The sequence below is a fragment of the Microtus oregoni genome, unplaced genomic scaffold (genome assembly GCF_018167655.1).
Source record: "Microtus oregoni isolate MIOR12 unplaced genomic scaffold, Mior012 000004F_ref0000308, whole genome shotgun sequence".
Lineage (NCBI taxonomy): Eukaryota > Metazoa > Chordata > Mammalia > Rodentia > Cricetidae > Microtus > Microtus oregoni.
Genome location: NW_024543063.1, coordinates 14,707,342 through 14,732,239, shown reverse-complemented (window position 1 = coordinate 14,732,239; position 24,898 = coordinate 14,707,342). Strand labels below are relative to the sequence as shown.

At 43.5% G+C, this 24,898-nt stretch overlaps 1 protein-coding gene across 3 annotated transcripts in view; it reads left to right on the top strand.

Annotated features, from left to right (window-relative positions):
- Positions 1-24,898, top strand: part of Nhej1 (non-homologous end joining factor 1) — a 93,771-nt gene that overhangs the window by 7,051 nt on the left and 61,822 nt on the right. For all 3 annotated transcript variants that reach the window (XM_041650479.1, XM_041650480.1, XM_041650478.1), the window contains 2 exons: positions 8,249-8,387; positions 9,201-9,259. In XM_041650479.1, coding sequence (XP_041506413.1) covers positions 8,249-8,387; positions 9,201-9,259 — 198 coding nt within the window. The remainder of the gene's footprint in view (positions 1-8,248; positions 8,388-9,200; positions 9,260-24,898) is intronic.

Below are 24,898 nucleotides of genomic sequence, written 5' to 3'. Positions count from 1 at the left end.
AAAAAACAAACTCAACAACAACAACAACAACAAAAGAACAAATTTTTAAATCTGGGCATGATTGCATATGTCTGTAAATATAGCACTAGGGAGCTAGAGGCAGGAGAAGCATAGCACGAATAATAAAAACCTGAGGCTCAGAAGAGCAAAGCAGCCAGCCACTAGAGAGACCTTCTACCTCTACCAATGCTCAGACCCAAGGGGCGTTTCTGGATCAATCTTGTGTAGCCCAGGGTAGCCTTGAACTCACAGAGATCCATCTGCCTCTGTCACCAGAGTCCTGGGATTAAGGGCCTGTATGGCTGACTAGTATGACTGCTTTGCCTTCTGACCTTCAGGCTAGTTTTATTTGTTAAAATACAAATACTATACCACTATAGAGGACTGTAAGTTTAAGGCCATCCTCAGCTACATAGTGAATTTAAGTGTAGCATGGGCTACATGATACTCTGTCTCAAAAACTGACCAACTGCTGGGCTTGGTGAATGCCTTTATTCCCAGCACTCAGGAGGCAGAGGCAGGCAGGTCTTTGTGAGTTTGAGGCCATCCTGGACAGTCAGGACAGGTACATAGAAAACCAAAAAGAAAAAGAAAAAAAAAAAGAAGGAAGGGAGAGAAAGAAAAGAAAAAAAATCTGACTTTGAACTGGATTTAGTTTATCTGGTTTGAATCCCATCTTCATCTCTTTGAGGATTTGAAATAGTCTATAAAACTTAAACTGTAAGCCTTGAATTTCTTCCAACTATTTGCTGTATGGGAATGTAAAATAACACAGGCAATGTCTTAGGGTTTCTGTTGCTGTGAAGAGACACCATGACCACAGCAACTGTTACAAAGGAAAACATTTAACTGGGATGACTCACATACGGTTCAGAGGTTTAGTCCATTATCATTATGGTGGGACATGGCAGCGTGCAGGCAGATGTGGTGCTGGAGAAGGAGCTGAGGAGTCTCTTTTCTCCCCTTGAGACAGTTTCTCTGTGTAGCTTTGGAGCCTATCCTGGAACTCTCTCTGTAGACCAGGCTGTCCTGGAACTCTCTCTGTAGACCAGGCTGGCCTGAAACTCTCTCTGTAGACCAGCCTGTCCTGGAACTCGCTCTGTAGACCAGGCTGGCCTGGAATTGCTCACCATGTTTTATGTGGGTTCTGGAGCTACAAGCTCCAGAAGGTCTTTATAATTGTATGACGAGCACTTTACTGACTGATCTGAGCTATCTCTCCTGCCCCCCAACTTTTGTTCTTAAATTGAGCATACCCTACCTAATCCGGCTATTCGATTCCTATATACTTACTTAAGAGTGATCAAAGTACATGTCTGGCCAGGTAGAATGGTATATGCCTTTAATCCCAGTACTCTGAAGGCAGAGGCAAGAAGAACACCCTGAGTTTGAGGCCTGCTTGGGCTACTGAGTTCTAGGCCGGCCAGAGCTTCACAGGAAGACCCAGTATCACAGAACAAGAACCAACTCTCTCACTCTCCTTGCCCACACAGAAACACTCAGAGATTTCTTCACAAATGTTCATTGTGGCCTTTTTATTTCATTTTTTTGTTTGTTTTGTTTTTTCTTTATTTTTTTCAAGACAGGATTTCTCTGTAGCTTTGGAGCCTGTCCTGGAACTAGCTCTTGTAGACCAGGCTGGCCTCAAACTCACAGAGATCCGTCTGCCTCTGCCTCACAAGTGCTGGGATTAAAGGCGTGCACCACCACCATCCGGCCATTGTGGCCTTTTAAAAACTTTATTTTATGGGTATGTGTTTGGCCTGTATATCTGTCTATGCATCACATGTGTGTCTGATACCTGCAGGGGCCAGAAGAGGTCATCAGACTTCCTGGAAATGGAGTTGCAGATAACTGTGAGCTTCCACATGGGTATTGAGAATTTTTAGAACCAATAAATAGTGCTTGCTGTATTCAGTAGAACTCAGTGATCAGCATGTTCTGTGGGTGGTGGAGGGTGCAGGTTGTCTAGCAGAGCAATCTACAAAACCTTCATTTTCTACTTCCCACTTCAAGATATAATCCACATGAAGTTTCCTATAGGTGATGTGAAAGTTTGGCACCAATAAATGAATGCAGATGGAGTCAGGTGGTGGTGGCGCACGCCTTTCATCCCAGTACTCGGGAGGCAAAGGCAGGTGGATCTCTGAGTCTGAGGCCAGCCTGGTCTATAGAGTGAGTTCCAAAACAGCTAGGGCTACACAGAGAACCCTGTCTTGAAAAACAAAACAAAAAACAACAATAAAAACAGCAGCAATAATAACAAAAACAAAAAAGAGAGAGATGGGACAAAGAACTTTTTTTTTTCTTTTTTGTTTTCTGAGACAGGTTTCTCTGCACAACAACCCTAGCTGTCCTGGAACTAGCTCTATAGATCAGACTGGCCTTGAACTCACAGAGTTCTGCCTGCCTCTGCCTCCCAAGTGCTGGGATTAACAGCATGTGCCACCACAGCCTGGGGAACGTCTTTATTTTTAAAGTTTTTTTTTATTTTTAATTATGTGTATTTCTATGAGTGGGTTTATGTGCTTGAGAGACCAGAAGATCTCCTGGACCCGAGTTACAGTGGTTGTGGGGAACCAAACTTGGTGTCCTTTGGAAGAGCAGCAAGTGCCTTGAACCTCTGAGCCATCTCTCTGGCCAGCAAAGAACGTCTCGAGAGACCTTGAGTGCTAGAACTACTCATTTATCACTGGTTTGTTTGTGGTATTGGGGATCAAGCCCAGGACCTCACACTTGTGGCTCACACTCTACCAGTGAGCTACACCCCAGCTAAAGATGTTCTCTGACGTTACCCAAGGCTGGCCTCCAACTCCTTGGGGCAGGACCACCTCAGTCTCCCAAGTAGCAATGGCTGCAGGTGTGCACCGTTGTGACTGACGTTCTGAGGAAACTGCTAAGGCCCATCCACAGGTCCTGTCCTGTAGTTAGCCCTCACATTTGTTGACTTTAATTGAGTTTCTTGTGAGCGCTTCCATCCTACTTTATATACAGAATTTCATAGTCATTCAGAGCCCCTGATTTTTTCCAGGTGACACCAGGGGGCACTGTTTCCTCAATGATGCTTCTGGCATCCAACCATTTGAGACCTTTGAGAATCCTTAGCGATAGTCTCTTCGTGTATTATATAGTCCTACAAATTCAGACTGTTGTAAGTTGGGAGGCATCTGTCCTGGAGTTTGGTGAACTCTAGTAATTTCTTCTTTCAAAAATTTCTTCTTTCAAAAAGTCAGGGGTATAGCTAGCTCAGTGTTAGAGCATTTGTTTAACATGGACCAGGAGCTTCAGCGGTGTGTGTGTGTGTGTGTGTGCGTGTGTGTGTGTGTGTGTGTGTGTGCAATAAACACTTGAGTAATGATAAAAAGATAGAGGAAAAAACTGAAGGCTGAGGTAACTCTTTTAGTGCAGCTTTCCAGCTGAGGAACTGTCTGTCATGGGACAGAAGCTGCAGTGTGTAGAGGAGAATGAATTTTGGTTGGCCACAGGGAGACATTGGCTTAGAACAATGGTTAACAAGTATATTTTAGTTCAGATAAAGTCCTTATCATGGAACAAAGAAGCCTGTTATCCCAGGGAAACCCCCAGGCTCAGAGAACTTTGCAGGGAAGAAGCTAGAGCTGGTAGACACTATCAGGGATGTAGGCGGCTACTATTTCAGACGGGTGTGTGTCTGTGAGGTCATGCGGTTGGAAGTTTTGCCTGTTACTCATTCTTGCAATAGTTTTCATTTACTTTTTTTTTTGAATGGGTAATTCATGCCAAAGACAAACATTTCATGCAGCATTTAAAGGTATACAGTTTAACAAACAAACAAACAAACAAACGTGCTGTCTACTCTCTTATTTATTTATTCCTTCTAAAGCAATTACTGATTGCTGATAGCAGCTTTCTGTTTATTCTCTCTCTCTCTCTCTCTCTCTCTCTCTCTCTCTCTCTCTGTCTTATGTAGCCCAGGCTATCCTCAAAATCACAGTGTAGTCAAGGACCCTTCAACCTCTCTCCTGCCTTTACCTCCTCAGCACTGGGATTCCAGGTGTGCTGCCTGGTTCTCTGTGTGCTGGGGATTGAACCCAGGGCTTCATGCATTCAAGACACTCTAAGCTGAGGCACATTCTTGGGCATATTTTCTTCTTCCTTGATGGGATGTTGCTGTGTAGCCCAGCTCAAGTGTGAACTACTTCTGCCTCTCCTGTTTCCCAGATGCTGAGATTTCAGGTGCGAGCCATCACATGTGAATTAAATCTAAGGGACTTAATAGTTCTTAATTCTCTGTCATAATTGTAGAATACAAAAGGCTTTGGGTCTCTGCTTCATGATTCTGCCTCTATTTCCCCTTGTGACAAAATTTACTGCTCCCTTTTTCCTATTGTCTGTTACTTCTAGTATCTAATACAACTTTCCCCTACCTTTTCTGTCTGTTTTAATTCTTTTATTATATTTATTTATTTTATATGTATGAGTGTTGCCTGCATGTACGTCTGTGCACCATGTGCATGCTGGTGTCCAAAGAGGTCAGAGATGGCATCTCATTTCCTGGAATTGGAGTTACAGACAGCTGTGAGGCACTATATGGGTTTTGGGGACTGAACATAGGTCCTCTGCAAGAGCAGCAACCAGTGCTCTTAGCTTCTGAGCCATCTCTCCAGCCCCTGTGTTTGTGTTTGAGACTAAGCTTCAAAATATGACTTAGACTGTCCTCAAACTTGTGATTTTCCTGCTCCAGCCTCCCATTGCTGAGATTACAGGTATGCATCTAATATAATTCTTTTTTTTTTTTTTTTTTTTTTGATTTTTCGAGACAGGGTTTCTCCGTAGCTTTTGGTTCCTGTCCTGGAACTAGCTCTTGTAGACCAGGCTGGCCTCGAACTCCCAGAGATCCGCCTGCCTCTGCCTCCCGAGTGCTGGGATTAAAGGCGTGCGCCACCACCGCCCGGCCCTAATATAATTCTTGATCTTCTGTATTTTCACTTTCAGATTTGTCACCAGTTTTTTTTTTTTTAAATAATTCCTAGGGGTCCAGAGTTTCTTAGTAGTAGGAAGAACACAAGCTTCAGAACCAGAAGACAAATTTACAATCAATCCCACTACCTTTAGGTTACACATATTACCTTGGATTAGAACTAGAATTTTTATGACTCAATTTTTCCATCTATCAAACGGTAGTTACAACATTACTATTGTTGTGTATATATATGATGATTAAACAGAGGACATGTGCAGCATTACCATAGGCTAAGGACAGTGAGAGCTGAGGTCATATGAGATGCTGGCAGAACCAGGACTAGGATCTGTTTCCTGGTTCTCCAGCCTGCTGATAGTTCACTTTGCTCTCTGGTACAGCTCATCTGGGGTCAGCTGCCTCCTGCCTAGGACTCACAAACATTCATTAGGAAATCAGAAGACTTTAGGGGGTGGGTTTACAGTGTTTCCCTCTCTGGGGAAGAATGGTAACTTCTATTGTACCAACCACTGCTGGCCTGTCATGGAGCTCTTCACATGCAGAGGCTTGTAAGCACATCTTCATATTTTGCTTTCCATGAATGAAAGGGAATATCCCTTACCTGAAGTACTGCATGGTTTTTCATGTTATGCCTTTGGAGGTATACTGAGCTTTTTACATTGTTGCTTGTCTTTTACTTTATTTTTTATTTTGATACCAATCTTTTTATGGCCATTAATACATATTTTGGGGACTTCCAATCAGCATTCATCTAAGTTTAAAAACACAGAAACCCTCTCAGGCCCAAGAAAAATCATTTTAATGTTCCTCTAACTTTGAAATTCATTATAGCTCAGGAATTCAGAGTGGTGTGAAATTATTTGGGAAGTTGAAATATTTCCCGATTAAAAAATACTTTTTTTCTTTTTCTATATAGATGTAATAGATCATTTCAGTTGCCTGAGACCATGATATTCTATTTAAAAAACATGGCAGTGGTTAAAAACTATTCCTTGCCACTCTTCATGTTGTTACATTTAGCATCTCGAAGGTGGTGCTTCCCAGTTCACCATAGTGAGAGATTGGTTATTAACATTAGGAATTTCTCTTATTTGAGGGGTGCCACCAAAGGGCCACTGTGGCTGCTTGGTTAGCAATGATAATTATTTTCAGTTCAATCCACCAAACCTCTATTGGCTTTCATACAATTATTTGCCTGTTTTTCTAATCTACCTTGAGCAGGACCAAACTTATCAAAATAATTCCTAGGACACAGAGTTGAGCCTAGGCCATCTTATTTTTTTTTAATTACTTTTTTGAGTTAATCATCATGTGTCTGCACGAGTGCTGCAGTGTACATGTGGAGGTCAGAGGGCAGCTTGCAGGAATGAGCTCTCCTTCTACCATATGGGTCTGGGAGACTGAGTTCTGGTCATCAAGCTTGGCAGCTTGCTGAGCACTTTCACAGGCCCAGGATATGGCTTAAAGCCAGGAGTTCTGAGCGGTACTTTTTGGAGGCCTAAGTCCTTCCTGAGGACTTAGGATGGGCAACAGAACCAGGTTGGGATGTGCCAGTGACAAAAAAAATAAAATAAAAATAAAAACTGTCTATAGCTGGACTTGACTCTGGCCTTCTACCCTGTGCCAGATACCTACGAATCTACCGCTCTTATCTGCCTACCCATACTTCCACATCCAGCCCTTTTTCTCTTTTGACTCATCTTTAAGAGAAACATAGGGACACAAGCTGCACTTTTAGTTTTCTCTAGACTTAATGGGAAGCAAAAACATAGGCATCTGGGGAATCATTTCTTGGGGTTCTAACCCAGGTGAGTCTGCCTGGTGCCTCAGATGGGATGCTTGTATACCTGCTTCGTATTTCAAGCCCATGTTGGGGAACCTTGTCTAAAATGTTCCCTTTTTAGATCTATTCAGGGGTGAGCATACCATGGTCAGTAGGCTAAGCTGCCTACTTTTGTAGAGTTATATTGGAGCACAGCCACCTCATTTGTTTACATATTGTCTGTGGCTACTTGCGCGTGCCGCAACAGCAAAGTTGAGTAGTTGCAGCAGAGACTCCGCGGGCCACAAAGCTGAAAATATTGACTATCTGGCCTTTGCCGAGAAAAGCTTGCTGACCCTCTGATCTAGGGCATCTCTTTTGCTCAGTGTCTCCTTTAGTTCATGCCCTTGGTGGAAGCAAAAGAAGCTGATGGCTTCCTCTAGCCATAGGCTAGTGGACACCTTGCTTAGGTGACTTAAGTGCTTCTGTGTGACCATACGTTATTGTATGTGTAACTGCACTCTGTGAAGTGGGCTGGTAACTGGCTTGCTTTTTTTTTTTTTTTGAACAGTAACTTTAAATTCTGCTGTATGTGGTGATAGGTTGAAACTCTGGCCTCTTACCAGCCCTGAAATGGCTCTTATCTAGATCAGATTTCACTGTTTTCCACTTTCTGTTGGTTTTCCCTCCTGTTGGTGTGCTGTCTTAACCACACCCCTTTCTTGAGGATGCCTTGAATCTTCTGCTCTTATCTTCTTAAAGAATTAAGTCAGCCTGTCCCTCTTCTCAATTACATCCTTTTCTTTCTTTCTTTTTTTTTTTTTTTTTTTTTTTTTTTTTTTTTTTTTTTTTGGTCTTTCGAGACAGGGTCTCTCTGTAGCCTTGGGGCTTGTCCTGGAACTAGCTCTTGTAGACCAGGCTGGCCTTGAACTCACAGAGATCCACCCGCCTTTGCCTCCTGAGTGCTGGGATTAAAGGTGTGCGCTGCCATCACCACCTGGCTCATTTGTTTATTTAAGACTTTTATTTTGTACGTGCATGAGTGTTTTGCCTTCATGTATGTCTGTGTATCGTGTGCACGCAGGGCCTGTGGAAGCCGATAGAAAGCATACGATCCCCTGATCTGGAGTTGCAGAGTTGTGAGCTGTCAAATGGGTGCTGGAAATAGAACCCATATCTTCTTTTTTTTGTTTTTGAACCCATGTCTTCTTAAGCACTGAATGATCTCTCCAGCCCATATATCTTTTTCTTTAAATTCAAACTGTAAATTTTCTGTCTATTCCTATTCTTGGTTTATTCTTCCCATTCCATATCTGGGCCACAAAAAAAATCCCTAAGTTTCTTTAATATGTAAGTTTAACTATTGTATTTGTATTATGTTCATGTAAATGAATTGCTTGTCTATGAATTTGTAAGTTTCTGTGAAAATGTCTATTCCTGAGTATTTTTCTTCTAGTAACTAGTGCAGCATTTGGGAGTACTTTACAAGCAATTGTTGACTAGTTGATACTTCTTCTTCATCAAAGGTCTCTCAGCATTTGATTCGTCCTCTGATGGGTGTGAGCCTGGCTTTGCAGTGTCACGGGAGGGAGCTAGCAGCATTGCTTCGGATGAAGGACCTAGAGATCCAGGGCTACCAGGAGAGTGGGGCTGTGCTGAGCCGAAGTAAGAGGGCATTGGAGGAATGGGTGGGAAGTAGTAGTCTAAGGGTCTTAGAAAAGGGGAGTATAATTTGCATTAAAAATACTTCTGGAGCTAGGGTGTTGATCAATTGGTGGGGTGCTTGCTTAGCATATGCCAGCTGCTGGGATTGATCCTTAGAACTGCATAAATGGGAGTGCTGGTGTATGCACAGATGGTCCCAGCACTTGAGGTAGGAGCAGGAGGTAGGAGTTTCCTTGGCTACACAGTAAGTTCAGAGTTAGCCTGGGCTTCATTAGACCCTGTCTCAAAACAAAACAAAAACAACAAAAAAAATTTCTCTCCAAGGATAGGTGCTAGGAACTGTAGCAGCTGGGGACTTAATACTGGATGTCCCTTCTACCTGCCTCAGGTACCTGGCTGAGGCCCATGTAGCCAGCAGAAGCCATAGCCAGGTCCAGACATGTCCTAGACAGTGGGGAGAAAAGACTTCAGAAAGGGCCAATAGCTCTTCAACATTGTGTTAGCACAATGTGAGCTCCAGAGCCAAGGAACCACTATAGCTCCAGTTTCAGAATAAAAGCTCTACACAGCCTTTGTCATTGCGGCAGGAAAATCTAGAGCAAACGCTCCTGCTGAACTGTTGTTACTAGTCACCCCAGTTTCTCCTTCTGTCTGTCCTCATACTCTCAACCTTTTCTCTCTCTGACCTAGGGCTCTGTGGGTGTCAGGTCTCTGGCTTCTTTTCCTAGAAGTCCTGGGTTCTCTTCCCTATCATCTGATAGTTATGAAACCCACCCTTAGGCTCATGTTTTCTTTATCTCTTCTTAATTACAGGTCGATTGAAGACAGAGCCATTTGAAGAACATTCTTTCTTGGAACAGTTTATGGTAGAGGTAAGGTATTTGCTCCTCCTCCTCCTCCACCTCCTCCTCCTCCTCCTCCTCCTCCTCCTCCTCCTCCTCCTCTTCTTCTTATTCTTCAAGTTTGGGCAGAGTGCCTGGGTGGCAACCTGCATTTTGGGCGTTACGTGGCTTGTGTGGTTGGAAAGCCCTTTGCCTGAAAAAGTTGCCTGTGGAAAGTTTGATGAAGCTTGAGATGTGTGTAGAGAAGGTGGGGACAGAAGTGAAAAGGCAAAAGTGGGCTTTTCCTCCTCAACATCACTGTTAAGATGGCATGTGATATGTCATTTAAAATTCTTTAATGTTGGGAAGGTGGGTTGGCCAGTATTAACTTCTGTTGTTGAGATCTGAATTGTGTAGAAGGGTGGTCATTTATTCGTTGTCTGGTCTCTTTAGCATCCAGTGATAGAGGAAGGTGTAAAAAGCCCAGGGCTACCATTTGGGGACTGTCTTGTGGGCACACCAGGCTGTGGAAAATCACAGTGTTTATACAAGGGGACTGGCACAGGAATGAATGGGGAGTAGATAATTGTGGCCTGTCAGAAGCTTCTGCCTAGGTTTCCCTTCTAAGGATTGAGCTTAGCCAAAAGAAATATTCACTGAATGCCAAACAGTGGGAGTATTAATAATAGTGACCTTTGATAATACCAGTCAATATTGGTCTTTCCCTTCTCGAGTCTTCTGGAACTTGTTGGTTATGTGGGTAGTACCTTGGTATTGTTGCTCCATTTTAAATTTATACGTATCAGTTACCCACGTTGTTACTTTATGCTGAAAGCAGACAATGCTTTTATAATATTATATATGGATTGTTCATTTTTATGTTTTGCCATTTAAACTAATTATCAACTTTTCATTGGCAAAGTCTATGTCTCATACCTTTCCTGAAGGGGAAAGTTAGCATTTTCCACAGGGAGAGGCATAAAGCAAGTGTTCTTGGTTGAGAACTTTCAGGTCTTCCTCTGAACCATGACTGAGCTCTCACACCCAGAGTCTTAACGCTCAGAGAAAAAAGTGTGATGTGGGTTCTCCATCCTTTTACTGGAGCACTCATACTCTGCAGGAGGAGGAGTCACGCCTGTTTTATTTACTTGTTTGTTTGTTTGTTTTTCTGGGGTTTTTTTTTGTTTGTTTTTCGAGACAGGGTTTCTCTGTGGCTTTGGAGCCTGTCCTGGAACTAGCTCTTGTAGACCAGGCTGGCCTCGAACTCATAGAGATCCGCCTGCCTCTGCCTCCCGAGTGCTGGGATTAAAGGCATGCGCCACCACCGCCCGGCTTGTTTGTTTTTCAAGACAGGGTTTCTCTGTAGCTTTGGAGCCTGTCCTGAAACTCACTTTGTAGGCCAGGCTGGCCTCAAACTCACAGACATGCGCCTGTCTCTGCCTCCCAAATGCTGGGATTAAAGACATGTGTCACCACTGCCGGTTTATGTATTTTATTTATTACTATGTGTATGTGTGAATGGTGTACATAAGTGGGGACACATGTTTCCTGGGATTGTGTGACAAGTGCTTTTGTTTGTTTGTTTGTTTTTGAGACAGGGTTTCTTGGCCTTGACTGTTCTGGAACTCACTCTGTAGACCAGGTTGTCCTAGAACTCACAGAGATCCATCTGTCTCTACCTTCCAAGTGCTGGGATTAAAGGCGTGTGCCACCACTGCCTGACTTGGCAAATGCTTTTTACCCAGTGAACCATCTTGCTGGCCCCAGGTGTTAGTTTTTGTTGGGGAAAAAGATTATTAAACCAGAACTTGTAAGCGATTCTCAAGGCCACCTTTCTCTCAGTGACTTTTTCTCTCTATTAATTTGAACTTGAAAAGAGGTTAATGTAGTCTAAGGGTGACATGCTAATTCCTTCCCTCAGTTACTTAGTGAAACTGTACAAAGCTAATTCCCCTGCCTCATACTTTTTCAGCTTAGCTTCTACACATTCTATGTGCTTTCTGTGCCAGCTATATGGAATGACTTTGACTTTTCCCAAATGCTATTTTCGCTTGCCTGTGTCTTTGCATACATTCTCCCTTTGTTGGGAATGCATAGTACCTTCTCCTTATCTACCCTGCTCTTTCTTTTGGTTGTTTGAGACAGGGTTTCTCTGTGTAGCTTTAGCTGTCCTGGAACTAGCTCTGTAGAACAGGCTGGCCTCGAACTCACAGAGATCCACCTGCCTCTGCCTCCCCTGGGTTGGGATTAAAGGTGTGCGCCACCACTGCCTGGTTCTATTTATCTTTTTAAGCATTAGTTTCAGTTTCTTGGGAGGCTTTTCTAGACCTTCCTTGTAAGCATAATCCTCCCCTGCTACTAAAATGCTGCAAAAATTCTGTTTCTGCTGCCACTTACTGTTTATATGTTGTCTGCAAGACTGTAGCTTTCCTCTGCACTGACCTGTGAACATTTCTGAGATCAAGGACTGGATGAATGCATTTCTATATCCTTCACATGGATGGTAGTGGCTAGTAGTAGAGTCTTACTATGTTTTTTGAATATTTTAATTCATTTGTACCAAAGGGATCTTGTGAAAATTGTGGCAATGTGTCTCAAGGATGCAGTGTTGCTTATTAGAGTTGTATTTGAGGAAGTCTGTGATTCTCAAGGTTTATTTTATAGTCTGGAACAAATTACTTCCCTCAGAACCACTACCATCTCATTTGTAAAATTGAAGGCTCATCTTTTTCATGCTGTCATGGGAGAGAAAGCCCTGTAGAATGGTAAGAGAAAGCATGTAGAATCAGGTGCCCATAGGGTGTTGGTGTGTGTGTGTGTGTGTAAAAATAAAAGTTGCTCTGGTTAGGTACCACAAAGCTGAAATCCCAGTCCTTGGGAAGCTAAGGTAGGACCATGAGTTAGAGGCAAGCCTGGGCTGCATTGTGGGTTTAAGGTTAGTCCTAGCTACATAGTGAGAACCTGCTGTTAAAAAAAAATAAAATATAAAATAATAAATAATGAAGGGTCAGAGAGATGGCTCAGTGAGTAAAGAAAGCACTTGATGCGGTTGTAAACCTGATAACCTACATTCAAAGTAGGACCCTCAGGGTAGGAGAGAACCAACTCCTGCAAACTATCCTCTGACCTACACACACACACACACACACACACACACACACACAATTAACAAACAAACAAACAAATAAATACTATTCTTAAACATCACACTTTTGAAAAACAGAAGGCCCTGGGTGGTGGTGTTAATCCCAACACTGGGGAAGGAGAGGCAGGTGGGTCTCTGAGTTCAAGGCCAGTCTGGTCTACAGAGTGAGTTCCGGGAAAGTCAGGAATACACAGAGAAACCCTGTCTTGAAACAAACAAACAAACAAACAAAAAACAAAACCAGGAGGCTATAGTCTCCCGTCTCCCAGATTTTTTCCTTTTATGTTTTTAATTCTGTGAGACTTGACTGTGATCCACTCAGATCCCAGGAGACCAGAGAGAATTTATTGAAGTAGCTGGTTCCAAAACACAACATCCAAGTCATGTGTATGGCTCAAGCCTGTAAAATCCTAGTCATAAGGAGGCTGAGGCAGGAAGATTACCATGAGTTTTAGGCTGCCCTGAGCTAGAATGAGTACCAAGCAGCTTACATAGAAAAAAAAGTGTGTGTGTGTGGGGGGGGGTGTCAGAGGATTTGTAGGAACCATTTCTCTCCTTCCACCGTGTGGGTTCTGAGGGTCGAGGTCATCAGGTTTGGTGGCAACCTCTTTTGCTCTCTGGGCCACCTCACCAGTCTCAGATTTTCTATTTTGAAGATAAGGAAATGAGCCCCAGCAGTTAAGGGGCTGAAGTCTGTATGCTTAAGGCCGTCCCCATCCATCCCTGTTTTATGTATCTCACTAGTCTAACTGGCTGTACACACCAGTCAAGGGAACCATGACCACTTGGGTGATGAGAATTTTTGTGACCTCTGGGGTGCCTGTTCTATCTTCAGAGTGTCCTGTATAGCTGCTAGAATGGGAAGGTTTGATACTGGGCTGTGGAGCTATAGCATCTTTTCAGTTACTGTGCTTACCCAGGGTCCTATAAACAGGACATAAAAGGGTCAGGAGGTCACCCGAGACTGGACTGAAAGGATGTGCCAACAAAATAAACAACATTCAATAGAAAATAAACAAACCCAGGAGACAGTTTGGGATGAACAGGCAAGAAGGCCAGGCTAGTGTCAACGGCCATGCGGTCAGGGCCTGGGGCCACTTCTATTCCCATTGGAAATACTGCTAGGCAAAAGGCCTTAGATTCATAGAGGACAGGGGCGGGAGGGCAGAGAGAGTTCTGGGATACTGAAGCTAGAGAAGATTATTTAACCACTGGATGGGGGTTACTTCCCTATATTTGATCTTTTGCTTAATTCTTCCCTTCATAAACCCTTATTTAGCCAGGTACACACCTTTAACCGCAGCACTTAGGAGGCAGAAGTAGGCAGATCTCTGAGTTCAAGAGAGGTCTCCATGGCTCGTTGCAGGCCAGACAGGGCTAAATAGAGACACTGTCTCAAAAAACAAAACAAACACAATCAAACAGAGAAATACAACAATGAGAAATCAACCTCTAAATTTTCACTTTCCGAGAACCTATGAACACCAATATCGCTAATGACCCAACTAAAGGGAAAATTTGCTGTGTGGCTCAGGCTGACTTGGAACTCACAGAGATCTACCTGCTTCTGCCTCCTGAGTACTGGGGCTAAAGGTGTGTACCTGACTAAATCAGAGTTTCTGAAGAGAAGAATTAAACAAAAAGATCAAATATGGGGAAGTAACCCTCATCCAATGGTTAAATATCTTTTTGACGTCTTGGAACTCACCCAGTAATGTTGATAGTTCAGGGTTGGGTATGGTGTTTGTTGGGTAATCCTTAGATAGGCTAAGATCCCCCAAGTACACCATTACCCAAGACTAGAGGCTGAGAGGCCTCTAGGAGTGGAAGAAAAGCCAAGGAATTGGAGACTGTTGTACATGGCACTATGACTATGTTAAAGTGATCGGGCTGGCGCAGCCCCTTGCAGGCTGTTCTGCTGGAGGGAGTTCCTTTCCCTGGCCCTGTCCATGCCTTTCTCTCTCCATCTGGTTGCTATCAGCCTGTGTGGCTGCTGGCAGGATCTTTATTTATTTATTCCAGTGTAATGGGGTGAGGAGGGAGCTGGCCTGTGGTTGGTTTTCTGAGGCTATGCCACTGAGCCACAGGCGGTTTGCATGGGTGTGTGAGTCACTGGGGCTGCATGCTGCTCAAACCAGACTCGGCCAGGCTCAGGGACAGCAGGCAGCCCAAAATAGAGCCCCGCCCTCTGCAGCTGGCAACCTCTGGCTAGAAATCAGCCCTGGACACCAAAACCTGGGCAGCTGCACAAAGTTGGCTTTCCCTGGGTGGGGGCCCTTAACAGAGATAGAGATTTTGCAGTTCTCTCTTTAGATTTTACTCAAGGATACCCAGCATACCAATGGCTCCCGTGGCCGTATTCTGAGTCTCTCAGAACATTTAAATACTCTCCTCGGTGTAAAATGTTAGCTATGAAGTTTGGGGGTGATCGTTAACATTGACCTGACTAGGCATCCTAAATGTAGCCATAGCATAGTCTGGTTCCAGCCTCATTCTAGAGCATTACTTATATAATGAAGATACCCACTGCTGCTCTTCCTAAGCTTGAGTTTATGTCAAAGGCACTGGGAAGACTTGGGGAGACTCGCAACCTGAAAATTGTTATTCTGTTACATACATCCACAGTGTTCTTCTCATTTTCTTTGCATAGCTCCCCCCTTTTTTATTTGCTACCCAGGGTTGTATCCCCATGGTCTTATTTGCCATTCTCCTTCCGTCTGGGTAGTCTCACAGGGAGGCCAGTCTCAACATCACCAAAAAGCTCTTATGTTTTTTTCTGCATCCTTGATATTTCCACATGGATTTCTCACAAGTATAATCCCATCCCATGCATGTTCCACATGAATTATCTACTTCTCCAAACCCATTTCTTTTGTTGTATCCCTTATCTTGGCAAATTGAGCCATTATCAATCAGTTTTCTTTTTTTATACATTTTTTATTGATATTTATTGAGCTCTGCTCCCTTCCCTGCCTCTCCCTTTCCCACTGCAATTCTCCCCCAGGATCCCCATGCTCCCAATTTACTCAGGAGATCTTGTCTTTTTCTACTTTCTACTTCCCATGTAGATATCTATGTAAGTCTCTCTTAGTGTCCACATTGTTGTCTAAATTCTCTGGGATTGTGGTTTGTAGACTAGCTTTTTTTGCTTTATGTTTAAAAACCACCTATGAGTGAGTACATGTGATAATTGTCTTTCTGTGTCTGGGTTACCTCACTCAAAATTATGTTTTCTAGCTCCATCAATTTTCCTGCAAAATTCAAGCTGTCGTTATATTTTTTTGCTGTGTAGTACTCCATTGTGTAACTGTACCACATTTTCCTAATCCATTCTTTGGTTGAGGGGCATTTAGATTGTTTCCAGGTTCTGGCTATGACAAACAAAGATGAGACAAAGTTGAGACATGTCCTTGTGGCACGATGGAGCATCTTTTGGATATATACCCAAAAGTGGTATTACTGGGCCTTGAGGAAGGTTGTTTCTTAATTTTCTGAGAAATTGCCACATTGACATCCAAAGGGGTTGTACCAGCTTGCATTCCCATCAGCAGTGCAGAAGTGTTTCCTTTACTCCATAACCTTTCCAGTATAAGCTGTCATCAGTGTTTTTGATTTTGGCCATTCTTCCAGATGTAAGATAGATTCTCAGAGTTGTTTTAATTTGCATTTCTCTGATGACTAAGGATGTTGAACATTTCCTTAAGTGTCTTTCAGCCATTTTAGATTCCTCTATTGAGAGTTCTCTGTTTAGGTCTGTACTCCATTTTAAAAATTGGATTATTTGTTCTTTTGAGGACCAATTTCTTGAGTTCTTTGTATATTTTGGAGTTCTGACCTCTATCTGATGTGGGGTTAGTGAAGATCTTTTCCCATTCTGTAGGCTGTCATTTTGTCTTGTTGACCATGTCCTTTGCTTTACAGAAGCTTTTCAGTTTCAGAAGGTCCCAATTACTAATTGTTTCTCTCAGTGTCTGTGCTGCTGGGGTTATATTTAGGAAGTGGTCTCCTGTGCCAATGCATTCAAGTGTACTTCCCACTATCTCTTCTATGAGGTTCAGTCTAGTTGGCTTTATGATGAATTCTTTGATTCATTTGGACTTGAGTTTTATGCATGGTGATAGATATGGGTCTATTTTCATTTTTCTACATGTTGATATCCAGTTATACCAGCACCACTTGTTAAATATGCTTTCTTTTTTCCATTTGATATTTTTTGCTTCTTTATCAAAGATCAGGTGTTCGAAGATATATGGATTGATATCTGGGTCTTCTATTTGGTTCCATTGGTCCTCCTGTCTGTTCTTATGCCAATACCAGGCTGTTTTCAGTACTGTAGCTCTGTAGTAGAGTTTGAAGTCAGGGATTGTGGTGCCTCCAGAATTATTGCACAGGATTGTTTTGGCTATCCTGGGTTTTTTGCTTTTCCAAATGAAACTGAGTACCATTCTTTGAGGTCTTTGAAGAATTTTGCTGGGATTTTGATGGGCATTGTGTTGAATATCCATTTTCTAAGCTAGAAACTAGGGATTCACCTGTATTCCTATGTTCCTCTTGGTCTTTGCATCCAATTGTGACTCACCAGCTATCATGAATTCTGGTTTCCTCTAGTCTAGCTTCTGTTGCCTTAGATAAAGATTACCTTTTTTGCTTTGACCCTGCAGCAGCCTCCATACCTGTCTTCCCATCTTCCCCTTTCTACTCAACAGTTGAATTTATGTTTATCAGAACAGTCTCTTTGAAGAACCTGATTGTCCTGCTCTCTTGTTTACTATCCTGTAGTGATTCATAGTGGTTTATAATGGCCTATAGGATAAAGTTCAAACTCCTTGTTCTCTAGACAAGACCATTCATGCCACTTCATCCTGGTCCTCCTTGGCTTTATCCTTGTGCCCTGCACTTGTACACAGAAGCATCGACAGCGTCCCACGTGTACACATCTCATTCCATTTGACTAGTATTTTCTTCTCATGTTCTGTTCAATGTTCCAAGCCCTATGTGTGCATTATCCCTTTGTGGGTCTTCTGTGACGATTTTTCCTTCCCTCAGCCTGATCTTCTTTCAGGCATAATAGTGCTCTTCCTATACCCTGTGCCAGAACATTTGTCATATGGGAGGATCCAGAGAGCAAGAAGGGAGACAATGGAAATTGAGTTAGCTACCCCTCCATTTAGATTTTTCCTGTATGGTACTTTGTAAGTCTTTTTCCTCACAGTTTTTTTTTTCAGGCAGTCTCACTAAGAGGCTAAATTGGCCTCAAACTCATTATATTCCTCCATTAGACTCCCAAAGGTTGGAATTACAGGGATATGGCAGGGACACTGCTCAAATTCTTTTCTAATATGGTTTTCCTTCCTTCCTTCCTTCCTTCCTTCCTTCCTTCCTTCCTTCCTTCCTTCCTTATTGAGACAGGGTTTCTCAGTAGCTATGGGGTCAGTCCTAGAATTCACTTTGTAGACCAGGCTGGCCTTGAACTCACAGAGATCCATCTAGCTCTGCCTCCCCAGTGCTGGGATTAAAGGTGTGTGCCACCATCGCCACCGCCGCCCGGCTCCAGTATGGTTTCTACATTAACCCTCTCTTCTCTTTCTCTCCACCTCATTGCTTGTTTCTCCTCACAAACTTCTGCCAGTCACTTGCTGAACTGTTGGAGTACCTAAGGACTCAGTCCTTGGTTTTCTTTCTTCTTTTTTTAAAAATTACTTTATATTTATTTATTCAATATGCATTGGCATTTTCCTTCATATATATCTTGTGAGGGTGTCAGATCTCCTGGGAGTAGAGTTGCAGGCAGTTGTGAGTGCCATGTGGGTGCTGGGAATTGAATTCAGGTCTTCTCTAGAAGAGCAACCAGTGCTCATAACCATCTCTAAAACTTCTGTCCTTGGTTTTCTTTTTTTTTTAATATTTATTTATTTATTTATTATGTATACAATATTCTGTCTGTGTCTATGCCTGCAGGCCAGAAGAAGGCACCAGACCTTATTACAGATGGTTGCAAGCCACCATGTGGTTGCTGGGAATTGAACTCAGGACCTTTGGTAGAGCAGGCAATGCTCTTAACCTCTGAGCCATCTCTCCAGCCCTGTCCTTGGTTTTCTTATCTTTTCTCCTTACTCTCATTCATCTTGACTGGTCTCATGGCTTTAAGTATTCTCTGATGGGCCTTCCTCGACAACTCTAAACTGTTTGCTCGGTATTTCCGAGTGAGAGCCTGGCATGGTGGTACATGCTATAGTCCTAGCACTCAAGGGGCTAAAGGCAAGAGGGTGACAGGGAGTTTGAAATCAGCCTGGGCTATAAAATGAGCTCAAAGCCAGCCTAGACTACTCAGTAAGACTCTGTCTCAAAACAAACCTGAAGAACTCCTAAAGCAAATGCACATAACAAATTAATTAGTATAATCAGTATTTCTCTGGAAATAAGATAGACATTTTATATTCTGTATGTCCTAAACTAAATTCCTAGTCTTACATCCCAAGTTGCATTCCCAAGAACCAAACACCTTCCTATTTAAGTTAGTGGAAACTTCATTATCTTAAAACCTTGATGTCCCCTTTGGTGTTTGCTCTCTTACACCCTCTGTCCATTCCTTCATAAGGTACCATTGGCTCTACCTGAAAGAAGGAACCATAATGTCACTGCTGTTATCACTGGCCTCCTTACTGGCATCTCTGCTGCTACCTTAGGAACTTAGGTGGCTAGTTCTAGCTCAGAGTTTCCCATGAAGTGGCTAGTTGCCCCATAACCATCATGCCACTACTGCACCAGTAGCTGTAGCTTGCTAGGGTGGTTGGTATTGGATAGCATGCAGGGTCCAGTTAAAAACCTTTGGTGTCTTTTCTCCCCCAGCACCTGCATAGTGCCTTCTGATACAATGTGAACTAGTCTTTAGGGAACAAGTTCCTGATAAGTTCAAGGTTGATTTCTTTATGCCCTGCATCCAAAGAGAGTGGTGTCTTTAGTAATCGGGTCTTATAATCTATTTGTGGTAGACAACCAAGAGTGATAGCAATGACCTGTGTTGTTCTATGTGTCTCTGAGGCCTCCTTAACCAATAACTTATAGAGTGTATCCCATGCCTGATGATACCCTCATTGTCCATTCAGAGGGGGTATTTCTGTTCAAACTCTTTTTTAAGCATATTTTAATTAGCTTGGAAACTGGTAGATTTCTGTAAAATTTCCCCTCTCCACCTAGCCATACCTATCACTTCATTTCCACCTCCCTAATGCTGGGATTAAAGGTGGGCACCACCACCACCTGGGTGATTTCTCCTTTTTATTCATTCCAGAACTCCAGCCCATAGTGTGATACTGCTCAAATTTGCAGAAGCTGAGCTGACAAATTAACATACCCAGAGCTTTGTCTTCTAGGTCATTCTAGGTCTTGTCAAATGGACACTCAGCATTATCTATGACGGCTTAAGGGATTCCTTCAAGGGCTCATTTGGTCCATTTAGTTTATTTATTTATTTTCAAAACTGGGTTTCTTTGTGTAGTCTTGGCTGTCCTGGAACTCCCTCTGTAGACCAGGCTGGCTTGGAACTCACAGAGATCCACCTGCTTCTGCTGGTCCAGTTAATTTTACACTTAAAGTCTGAGCCATTTTGATGTTGTACATTTGCCTCTTAGACTCTTTACTCCCAGAGCCCCTTCTGATCCAGTGTAGGTAAGGGTAGGGATGGGACATCACTTGGAGATGCTGATTTAAAGAAGAAAAGGTCGAGGGCTGGGTTGGTCGCACGACTCAGCAGGGAAAGACACTGTTGCCAAGACTGACAACCTGAGTTTGATTCCCAAGAACCACATGGAATCCGCACGGAAGGAGAGAACCCCTCCCACAAGTCGTTCTCTGACCTCACATGTACTGTAGCATACACATGCCCATGTATGCGTACACATACACAGATAATTGTAATTGTAAAAATTAAAAAGAACAAAGGAACTATTAGTTATCCAGGTATGGTAGCTTATGTCTATAATTCTGGCAATTGGGAAGAGCTGAGACAGGAAGATTGCCATGAACTTGAGGCTAACCTTGGCTACATTATGAGCCCTTGTCTCAAATAACAGAACTAACTAAAATAAAAAAGGAGCCTTTAGTGGAAGTGGCAGTATTCCTTTGAGAGGTTAAAGGGAGAGCAGGGTGAGACTGTTTAATTTAATACTCTTATATACAAAAACTTACTTTGTGTGTCTGGAGGGCATGTACTAACAGAAAAGATAAACCAAAGAATAACTATCTATGTATATAGCATCATGGGAAAGACTGATACAATGTAATACACATTTCTATTTCATACAAAGTGTATGGACTCTCCCTAAAGCTGTTGCTACTTTTTACCTTTTGGTTTTAACAAGTAGCATTCTCAGTGTGTATTCAATTTCCCAGGAAAACAACCTCTGAGGATGTTTCAGTTATTGGAAGAGCATTAACTTCCATGTAGTAACTGGATTTAAATGTCTTCATTCCTAAACGAACTAACAAAAATCAGGTTAAAGATGTTAGACCTTTCTATTTTTGCTGGGCAGGAGGACCAGTGAGGTTCCAGGAGTAGCTTTTCTCTGTCTGCCCTGTGCAAGGGTAGGGAGTGTTCCTGGCCTTTCCATGGTGATGGAGATTTAAACTCAGGTCTTCCTGCTTGCACAGAAAGTACTCTTACCCACTGAGCCATCTCAACCCCCAGGTAAGGCCTTTCGATCCATGTAGTTCTTTCCTAGCCCAGCTCTTTCTCCCACCTCCCTTCCTCTCTTTTCTCTTTCTCTCCTTCTCTATCTCTTCTATAAGGTTCAGTGTTGTTGGCTTTATGTTGAGTTCTTTGATTCATTTGGACTTGAGTTTTGTGCATGGCAACAGATATGGATCTATTTTCATTCTTCTACATGTTGATATCAAGTTATGCCAGCACCATTTGTTAAACATGCTTTCTTTTTTCCATTTGATATTTTTTGCTTTATTGTCAAAAATCAGGTGTTCAAAGGTGTGTGGATTAATATCGGGTCTTCTGTTTGGTTCCATTGGTCCTCCTGTCTGTTCTTATGCCAGTACCGACTGTTTTGGGTAGACAGACGTTTTCTTGTAATGGGCCTCTTACTGCTGCTGTGTCGGTGTCAGTGTGAGCACACGGTTTGTATGTGCGCACATCTTTGTGGAGGGGCCTGAAGCTTCAACTTTGAGTGTTGTCATTCATTCTTGCACTTTTCTCCAGACTGGATGGCCAGCTTGCCTGCCCCTGTGTTAGGATTACGAGCATATGCCGCTGCCCTGGACTTTACGTGGTGTGAGGATCAGACTGGTCCCTGTCTTATACAGTAAGCACTTTAACAGTGAAGTCCTCTCCCTAGCCCCTGTCCCCTTTGGTTTTATTAAAAACACTGCAGATGGTGGTTCCTCTAATTGTATCTTGAGTTTAAAAGTGTCACAGGTGTTTGGAGATTCTTTACTGACCTTGTGCCCTTCTTTAGGGAAGGATGTAGATTCAGTTACATAACTTTCATTGAGTCGCACACATACAGTGAGAAATCCTCCCTCACTTCTGGGGCTTTGCTCGTCTAGAGAAGTCCTGGATAGTGGGTAGAGGTTCTCACTTGGAAGGGATCTGATCCCTCTCCTAACTCACAGCTGCCTTCCTGTAACTTTATTGGCCAGAGAAGGACAAGCATCTGTGGCCTTCTGCCTTTTGTTTTCTTATATTTTGGACAGTTTAGGATCTAGTGTTTTATCCCCCCAATCCTAGAGAGCCCTAACGACCAGAGAATGTTCTAGCTGTACTGACTGCTCAGAACTATCTGGGTGGACCAGCAGCAACATACAGACCATGAGTTGGACTCTCCTGAAACTGCCTGCGGCTGGAAGCCTGAATCAAATGGCCATTGTGCTGCTCCTATCGGGGCTCCCCATGCCAGTGTTCAGCTTGTCCTCACATATAAATATAGGTCTCTCTAGATATAAAAAGTGAGAGAGTCTGTAAATTGCTTTTTTTTCTATACTCCCTTTCATGAGGCAAGCTAATGAGATGCATATCGTTAAAGGTCTGATGTTTTGTGGTATGGAGTCTTTTAAACTGGATGTGCCTGGCTTAGTTATGGCAAATATTTACCAAAAAAAAAAAAAAAAAGGACATACCATATAAAATTAGAGTTCTGAAAATAGTACTGAGAGAGGGAGGAAAAAAAAAAACAGGACAGAAAATACAGGCCAGTCTGTTTGGGGAAAAGGGGAAAAGATAAAATGAGAGAAGCGCCGGCAGTAAAAACAGCATCTTAGTAAACAGACTATAAAAAAATGTGACCTGCTTTCTGGCAACCCTGGCGGCTGTTGAGCGGGTGAAGGTGGCAGAGCTGGCGTCTGTGTGGACACACGGTGCCCGGGGCGCATGGCTCCCCTGGCCTCGCAGGGCGTTAAATTTAGCCACATAATGATGGGCCTGAGTAGCTGCCCCTTGTTGACCACACCATAATTACTGCTTTGCTTTATGAATTTTATTTTGCTTATTCTGTTTCCTCCTTCTTTGGCACAAAAGAGGCCTGGAGTGGGGGGAGTCCCGCCCCCACGCCCCTCCCCTTACTGGACAAATGAGTCTTCACTGAAACTTGGGCTCCTGGGCCATCAGAGTACAGAGTAGGAGCCACTGATGAATCAGAGTGGGAGGGAGGGCTGGCTTCCCAGCGTTCTGCCTCTTTGGTCTTGCTTCTTAGCTCCTGGTGGGTGGGGGGAGATATCCTGCAGTCTTTGGCCTGAGGTGGCAGAGCACTTTCACGTGAGTCTAAAATGTCAAGTTTTACTCTGTTTTACACCCTCCAGAGTGAGAATCTGCCAGGTGTCATTGGATGCTTTGGGTGTTTGGTCCTAAGCCTTCTCCTAGCTACCTCCCTCCAGTTAAATCCTTGGAAACCTGGAAGATTTGATAGCATTTTGCATCAAGAAAAAGTACAGCTGGGCATAGTAGCACACACTTTTAGTCCTAGCACTTGGGAGGCTGGGGCAGGCAGACCACTGTGAGTTTGAGACCAGCACGGTAAACACAGAGGGTTCTAGGATGGCCAGGGCTACATAGAGACCCTTCCCCCATTTCCAAAAACAAAACAACAGATGCATTGTTTTGAATACTTTAGTTATGGTGATAACAAAACTTTTACATGTCGGTGACTCTTTAGGTAAAAATACATGTGTAGAAGGCTGGGGGCGATGGCTCAGCAGGCAAACTCATGAGGACCTGAGCTCGCATGTATTTCTTTATGTGGAGGTGGGGAAAAGGGTATGTGGAAGAGAGCAGGCTTGACAGTGTTGGAACTGCCCTTCCACCATTTGAGATGCAAACGCTGGTCATTCAGCTTGTCAGCAGGCACCTTTACTGGCTGAACCATCCCATTGGCCTGGATCATGAGCACCCATGTCAAAGGCTGGGTGCAGTGGTGCATGTCTGCAATCCAGCTTTCGGGAGGGTAGAGGCAGGTGGATCCCCGGAGCTCCACCACCCTAGTCAGTCTGTGAGTTTCAGATTCATTGAGAGAACCTGTCTCAAAAATGAGATCAAAACCAGTGAGATGACTCACTGGGTAAAGGTGCCTGGTGCTCCCAAGCCCGATGACTGGAGTTTGATTCCTGGGTCATTGAAACACACGTGGTAGAAGAAGAGAGGTGACTACGGAAAACTGTCCTTGTCCTCTGGCTTCCACATGTGCTACACACACACACCATACACCCCAAATTCAAACATCTAAAACAGAACAAGGTGGAGAACATCAGAGGAAGGCACCTGGAGGAGACCGCTGGCCTCTGTGGCCACTCAATTTTTCACCCACCTGAACATACATGAACATACAAACACACATGTATACACACAAATTCATATTCAGAACAGAATATTTTGGTGAAGCATCAAGTGTTGTTCTTCTTGCACTTGGATAGGTGCTGCTTGGGATTTAGTTTGCTAGAACATGTCATGGTCTTTGTCAGGGAGATATGCTGAGCCTTAGCCTACCAGTAGGCCCAGAGAAGGGGCCAGAATATTTGTCCTAAGACCAAAAAAAATACCATACTGGGGTGAGAACACAGGTTGTAAGGGTATTTGAAGAGTTGTATGGACTAGATACTGGGTCATTGGGGGTGAAGTTCTTGACTGTGACCTAGGCTGACAACTACCTATGGCCCCAGAGTGGCCCTCCAACTGAGGAAGTGGTGGAAAAGGAAAAGTAAACAGGGGTTGTGGTCAGGGTCCTGGCTTATCCACCATTGGCCAAGACTGTCCTATTTGTGTGTTGGGGGAGGTTGGACTCCTCTGAAGCCAGGCATGAACGTGTCAAGGAGAAGCTTCTTGCAGCTTTTGTTTTCTCAAAACAAAGGAAACTCCTTGCATTGCTGGAAGTCGCGTGCTTGGGTACTGAGTTTGTTATTGCCTGATAACCTGGCCACCAACTCCTGCCCTCCTCTTCACCCCATACAGCAGTGACTTAGTGGGAAGAGCTTCCTGTCCTCACCCAAGGCAGCAGGTTCACTCTCTCCTGACCCCAGTAGGAAGGAAAAGAGGAGTTAGCCTCATATCC